This window comes from Sebastes umbrosus, chromosome 15 (genome assembly GCF_015220745.1).
Source record: "Sebastes umbrosus isolate fSebUmb1 chromosome 15, fSebUmb1.pri, whole genome shotgun sequence".
In the NCBI taxonomy this organism is placed as follows: Eukaryota; Metazoa; Chordata; class Actinopteri; order Perciformes; family Sebastidae; genus Sebastes; species Sebastes umbrosus.
Window position 1 is genome coordinate 31,696,963 of NC_051283.1, and position 7,272 is coordinate 31,704,234.

Sequence of the window (7,272 nt, forward strand, 5' to 3'; positions counted from 1 at the left end):
CTCAACGCATGTCCTCTGTGTGGCTGAACGTTTCAGTCTGTTTCACCTCTGACTGCAGTAGGAATGTGACGGTGAGGAAACTTTCCCTCCGGTTACTAAACTTGTGACAACACCGGTGTTACCGATGTTACCGATTACAACCGGACATTTTACAATAAAAGATGACGCTCAATATATGTAGCGCACTTTGATCTTTAACGTTATGTGCTGTGTGTCTGGTCTCTCCGGTCGAGCTTTCGCTGCAGGACCGCAGGTTTCCAGCCGGCGCTGCTCCGCCTCACGCACCGGTTGTGACCTCTCCGTCCTTCGCACAGCGAATGCTTCATTGACGCTAGTGGGAAAATAATATTTTTTATTATCAGCAACAGCTTACTGGTAAACATAAAAAGAAGATTCTTTACACTTAAGAATGTTTTAATGCAGACATGTGCTGCAGGGACTACAAGAATCATCATATCAGTGTGATTGTATGCATCAAAGGGTTAAATCGAGCCTTTATGAAGTGCTTAGAGGATATTTGAAAATATCGCAATATATATTGTGTATCGCGATATAGCCTAAAGATATCGCGGTATTATTTTTAGGCTATATCGCCCAGCCCTCGGTTGAGTTCAGAAAGTGTTGCCCCAGTAGCCTCATAGTGTGACTGAGTACTGAAGTCGTCTGTTGTTCATCACTAGTGTGAGATGGCGTTCCCCAGAGTGAAGCCTGCACCCGACGAGACAGCGTTCAGTGAGTGTCTGCTGAAAAGAAACCAGGATCTGAGCCCCACACCTGCAGAGCAGGTCAGTCCACAAACCTCCGCTGGCTGCTGACAGACAACAGTCTGTCTCGCCACTTTCTGTTCACGCTGTGTGTGTTTGTTACGTTCACTGACGTCCTTAAACAGAAACATGTGTGTTGGTTTCTTCCTGTTTAGTCCTCCATCTTGTCCCTGGTCACAAAGATCAACAACGTCATTGACAACCTGATTGTTGCACCAGGCAACTTTGAAGTGGTGAGTCCTTTTCCTTCCACTGCCCCGTCTAACATCCTCAATGACTCAGTGATGATGAGCACATTAATGTAGTTCAGATCATCGCTGTATGATGATATATGTGACAAATATAAGATTGATATGAATTGATGAAGTGTCCCAGTTTACGACCACGTCTATCAATGTCAACTAAAACCATATTATTTAGAGAACTATAGAGCATTATATGAATATTGAATGTGACATTAAGTTTCTAAAAACAATGTAGTTCAGTGTAAACATTTGCAGACTAGACTGTTTGATTTCTGTTTGGAGAAATCTGTGAAGTTTCAAAGTGAGTCAGTAGACTGCAGATACTATGAGCTCATTAATGATGCTAGTGCATGTTAATAATGTTAATAATGTTAATAATGTTGTACCTCTGTGTCTCTGCATAGCAAATTGAAGAGGTGCGTCAGGTGGGCTCTTACAAGAAGGGCACCATGACGACGGGACACAATGTGGCTGACCTGGTTGTAATCCTCAAGATCCTCCCGACACGTAGGTGATCAGTAGAAGAAGTCAAATATCTGAACTGTCTAAACACAAGCAGCCGAAGTGTGACTTTGTGATTTGATCTGCGTGATGTTGGACGATGACGATCTTTTCTTTCACAGTGGAGGCGGTCGCTGCTCTCGGCAACAAAGTAGTGGAGACCCTCCGCACACAGGACCCGACTGAAGGTAACCCACTGAGGGAATATTGGGATAAATGAATGTACCCTACGGTTGCTAAATTAAAAATTCAGAGCACATCTATGATTGAGGGATTGCCTCCACACGGCTCACGACGCAGCGGTTCGGCGGCTGTTTAGCAAGCCAGTGGGGCCAAGCCCTCCCTCCCCCCCAGGAAGAGCGGGTGTCGTTGATGCCAATTTTAGTAGTGGCCAAACGGCGGTACTACAACTTCCGGCTCAGTTACAGACGTCTCTTTCCCAACGTAAGTCTATGGGGGGGAAAAGTATTTTTGGGCCCGATGGCATCACGTGACGGACACGGAAGTTGTAGTACCGCCGTTTGGCCGCTACGAACATTTGACTCAAAGCCCAGCGATCTTCCTGGGGGTTTGGTTACAACACAAACAGGGGAACTTCATTCTCTGCTCAGGTAGACATTACTCCACTATATCTTCACATAGCAAATATCTGTTTGATGCTATATTAGTGCTCTGGATTTTAAGTTTACCAAGACAAAGATAAGACCTACTGTGTAGTTTATGGAGCAGATGTTTGTCCAGTTTGTTCAGGATTCAAACAATGAGCTTAATTCTGAGACCGAGTTTAATTGCGGGCTGTCTTGTGAAAATAGCACCAGCGCCAGCTGTTTGAAAACATTGATCAATAATGTGGTCACACAGATCAACGGGTAATGTAACACTGTTGATGTAATGTGTATGTGACGGGCAGCTGACTGTGTAATCTGCTGCTTTCAGTGCTGTCCATGCTGACCAATGAGACGGGCTTTGAGATCAGTTCAGCCGATGCCACCGTGAAGATCCTCATCACCACCGTCCCTCCCAACCTCCGCAAGCTGGACCCTGAGCTGCACTGTATGTACCTCCTTTACCGTCATCTCTCCGCTGGATGTGAGAAATGCATAAAGATGCCTAAAAGTATTTAAAAAGAAAAATATCTCTGGCTGTTTTTTTGTATGCACACTTTATATTATTATAAAGTGATATATTACTTATATATTATTATATTTTAGGACCATTATGTTCTATTTAAATGGGAAACAAAGGATCGTTGAACCCACCAGCTGCAGGTTTCATTCCACGTGTCAGTGTCTCATGTTCAGAGGACCATAGATGCTGGAACTCTGTTGGAATTTGCTGGGTTTATTTTATTTTATTTTATTCTGCCCTTAAAAGTAGCTTGAGCTCAGAAACTGAACAGGAACCATATGAAGAGACCTCGTGGTGTTGCTGTAACTTTCACATTTTGGTCGATAATTTATGAACTATATGCAAAAGAAACAATGAACCACAAGGTCTCTGGTTCAAATCCAGATGGGGATGCTAGGGGTTAATGTTCTTCTTTCTTGTTTCCTCAGTGGACATCAAGGTGCTGCAGAGCGCCCTCGCTGCCATCCGCCACGCCCGCTGGTTTGAGGAGAACGCCTCCCAGTCAACGTGAGGAAGTCTCCTTCAGCTCTCATTAGACCTGTTGTTCTCTGTTATACATGAGCATGACCTCACCGTACGCTCACATGAATTCATTGGATTATTTGATGTTCATAATCTTCAGGGTTAAAGTGCTGATTCGCCTGCTGAAGGATCTGAGGCTGCGATTCCCCGGCTTTGAACCCCTCACTCCCTGGATCCTGGACCTGCTGGTAAGTCCCGACGTTTGACCCGACAACACAGACAGATTAAAAAAAACACACCATATCTGTGATTGCATGTGCAGCTCAAGCCTTGAATGGTGTACTGGGTAGGTGATGAGGTCCTAGTGGTGAGGCTGGTTGTCTGTTGTGTTCCAGGGCCACTCTGCGGTGATGAACAACCCGTCCAGGCAGCCGCTGTCCCTGAACGTGGCCTACAGGTCGGTAGCCGTCACCTCAGCTTTCATTAGGACGCTCACTATAGATGGACACTGTGTTAACATTTGTGTTGGACTCGTCTGTGTGTTTGAAGGCGCTGCCTGCAGATGCTGGCTGCTGGTCTCTTCCTGCCCGGCTCCGTGGGCATCACCGACCCCTGTGAGAGTGGAAACTTCAGAGTGCACACAGTCATGACTCTGGAACAGCAGGTAGGTCTGACTGCAGCTGGATCATTCTGCTCTTTATGATGTGATACTCCTCATCGCTGCTGTTTTTACCCAGCATGGCTCACACCAGCTGTTTGAGAGCTTCTTCTGCTCTATTAATCAAAGTGTTGAACCCAGCGACGGTGTGCTGACGTTCACTTTGTGTGTTTGTACAGGACATGGTGTGTTTCACAGCTCAGACTCTGGTGAGGGTGCTCTCTCACGGAGGTTACAGGAAGGTCCTCGGCCTCGAGGGAGACGCCAGCTGTAAGAAAAATTTCATTTGTTTTCCGTTTACAGACTCATCGTTAGAATGTCATGATATCTTATATAGGAATCTTTTCAGTATTTAGAAGTAAAGCAACTTGCTGGAAACCAGTAAAAGTGCTTACATTTCCATTTTTTGTTTACCACACACACCGTGACAGACTAGATAGCTGCATTAATAACAGTAACCCAGACTACGCACAGTTCGCTCTATAGGTAGTGAGAATGACACCATGAACAGGCAGCAAAGGTTAAATGCACAGAAGTAAGTAGTTAGTATAAAAATACAAAAGTAATGTTGGCGGGAAATTCCTGCAGCACAAGTTAACCAGGAGAAGCTGTTGTTCTGCAGTTTGAACAGGCAATGCTTCACTCATTTAACGAACACAGGGGTCAGCAACCTGCGTCTCTTCAGCTCCTCTCCAGAGGCTCCCTGTGGAGTTATAAACATGGAAATGAATAACTGTTCTTTGTTTACATTTTCATTTTTATGTATCATTGTTGTAGGTCTATGGTACGACGGTACGACGGTACGACGGAGTATTAGGGCCACATTGAGGGAAAAAATAAATCAGAGATTTAGAAAATAAAGTCATAATATTATAAAGTAGTAATTTTAACTGTTATTTTCTTTTTTTCTCGTAAAGTTATGACTTTATTATTATTCAGGATGTCCAAAAAGATGAAAAAAGTCATAGTATAGTGTGTCGAAATTATTTTTCAAAGTAATTGTTTAGTATGTCAAAACAATTTTTTAAAAGTCATAGGGTCATAGGTATGTCAAAAAAAAAAAAAAAATCATAGTATAGAATGTCAAAAAATTGCATGAAAAACAGTCACACTATAGTATGTTGAAAATGTCATTAAAAAAAGTCATAGTATAGTATGTTGAAAGAATTATATTCCGACTTTTTTTCTCGTAAAGTTATGACTTTATTCTCTTAATGTTACGACTTTTTCCTTATAATATTATGACTTTATTTTGGAAATTTCTAAGTGTCCTGTATATTTTCATTTTGGAGAACTAAAAATCAGCCAGAGCTCTGCAGAAATGTGATTTTCAAATACTCGTGTGGCCACATGTACATTAAACTGTAATCATTGTTCTTCTACGTACCGGCTGTGAAATGATTCCTCAAATATAAATGGTAGAAAATACAGTCATAAAACATGATGAATGATTTATGATTTATGTGCCTCCAGGAATCTTTTGTCTAATATCTTGTTTTCTAAATATTCTAGTTTTCTAAACTGACCTGCATGTACAATACAATGAATAAGTAATACTAATGGGACTGCTGTGTGTGTGTTGTTGCAGACCTGGCTACAGAGATGTCTACATGGGACGGTGTGATCGTCACCCCGTCAGAGAAGGCCTATGAGAAACCTCCGGAGAGGAAGGAGGAGGAGGAAGAAGCTCTGGAGGAGGGAGGAGATGGAGAAGATGAGAGCATGGAGACTCAGGAGTGATGAAGAGTTCAGGTTGGAGCATCTCTACGTTCTACCACCTAACGACACACACGAGAGGTTTAGCAACTCGCCGCTGTGAGTCCAAAATAGGTCGCACTTCGTGATTCGTGCAGATCCGATGACTTTCTCAGGGTATCTGCAGGTTTCAACAATTCAAATTTAAGACTTTTTAAGACCACTATGAATGCAGTTTAAAGGGACTATTTATAACTTTCAGAAATGCTTCTTAACAGCGACACCTGTGGCCGTGAAATCAACGAAAGTCAGCGTCGGGCTCGCGCCTGCTCGCTCTAAATATACCTGAACGAGCATCACTCAAAACAGTGAGGCGACACACGTCAGCTAAAAGCACAATATCACTCTATATTTCAGCTGCTTGACAGTAATGTTAGCTGACCAGACCAAGGTCTCTCCATGAACATGATTTAGATCTGATCCTAGTGTTGGCTTTTCCTGCCTCAGTGCAGGCTGAGGCAGCGGGGCTCTGCAGCGTGTCTCCCTGCTCTCTCCGCCCGCAGCCGGAGAGAGCAGGGAGACACCGGCACCCGGTCGGTAACGAGAAGACAACGTTACTAGCTGAGGAGCTCCGTTACTTCACAAGACACGGGAAACCTCTGTTGGTCTGGAGGAGCTGCAGCAGTTATTTCTGCACAAACGTCCACTGAACATTCACTAGATATTCTCAGAGCTAAACTAACTCTTCTGCAGTGTGGAGTGAGCGCGCGTTCACGTCTAGAGGTGGAGCGAGCTGAGAACGCGCACGTTGTCTGAGTGAAGGCAGGCAGGCAGAGGAGGAAAGGCAGCGGCCACACGCGAACGCGCATATGTGAGCGCGCATGTGTGGCGACCCGCTACATTTATACGCTTAAAAAGTTACAAATAGTCCCTTTAAGACCCAGCTCACGTCCATACTGGCAAGAAAGTACTAAACCAGGGTTCAGCAACCTACGTCTCTTCATCTCCTCTCCAGTGGCTCCCTGTGGAAATGAATAACTGTTCTTTGTTTACATTTTCATTTCTATGTATCATTGTTGTAGGTCTATGATACGACGGTACGACGGAGTATTAGGGCCACATCGAGGAAAAAAATAAATCTGAGATTTAGAGAATAAAGTCATAACATTATAAAGTAGTAATTTTATGCGTTATTTCCTTTTTTCTCGTAAAGTTATGACTTTATTCTTGTTATATTACGACTTTTTTCTCATAAAGTTATACATTTATTCTCGTAACATTACGACTTTTTTGTCGGAATATTACGACTTTTTTATCGGAAAAATATGATTTTATTCTTGTAATATTGAGACTTTTTCCCTGTAAAGTTCTGACTTTCTTCTCGCTCTGCTCTCTTTCCAGTCGATGAACTTACCAACAGGCCTGTTGAAGACGTCCTCTCAGCCGGGCCGTGGTGTCTCTTTTGATGTTACCTGGACAGAAACACCAGCAGGACAAATGTTCCACCTGAAAGCCGCGAGGCCCCCGACCGGCCTCGTTTACTGTCAGTTTTTATTATTAATATGATGTTTTCACTTTTCCTTTGTTTGGTTTTTACTTCCTTGTTGTAACAGTAACATGCTGAATTAAACTTTTCTGTTTTTTATTTAACAGGAGTCTCGTTCTTTGTGCCAAAATAACAGCAGATATTGACGAGTGAAAGCTGAAAGTAGATCAGACAGTCCGGCCACACTTGTGCTCTTTGTTGACAGCAGCAATAATCATCAACAGAATCAAAGAATTTCAGCACACAGGATGTAAAGTTTGACCGATAATCAGT

The 7,272-nt window shown here is 43.2% G+C and overlaps 1 protein-coding gene across 1 annotated transcript in view; it reads left to right on the forward strand.

Annotated features, from left to right (window-relative positions):
• The window catches only part of ilf2 (interleukin enhancer binding factor 2), a 10,620-nt gene extending 3,517 nt beyond the window's left edge, over positions 1 to 7,103 (forward strand). The window contains exons 4-15 of the mRNA XM_037794697.1: positions 681 to 785; positions 920 to 997; positions 1,414 to 1,516; positions 1,633 to 1,698; positions 2,447 to 2,563; positions 3,067 to 3,145; positions 3,261 to 3,348; positions 3,496 to 3,557; positions 3,650 to 3,764; positions 3,938 to 4,028; positions 5,347 to 5,510; positions 6,855 to 7,103. Coding sequence (XP_037650625.1) covers positions 681 to 785; positions 920 to 997; positions 1,414 to 1,516; positions 1,633 to 1,698; positions 2,447 to 2,563; positions 3,067 to 3,145; positions 3,261 to 3,348; positions 3,496 to 3,557; positions 3,650 to 3,764; positions 3,938 to 4,028; positions 5,347 to 5,498 — 1,056 coding nt within the window. The 3' untranslated portion in view covers positions 5,499 to 5,510; positions 6,855 to 7,103. The remainder of the gene's footprint in view (positions 1 to 680; positions 786 to 919; positions 998 to 1,413; positions 1,517 to 1,632; positions 1,699 to 2,446; positions 2,564 to 3,066; positions 3,146 to 3,260; positions 3,349 to 3,495; positions 3,558 to 3,649; positions 3,765 to 3,937; positions 4,029 to 5,346; positions 5,511 to 6,854) is intronic.
• The last annotated feature ends 169 nt before the right edge of the window (positions 7,104 to 7,272 follow it).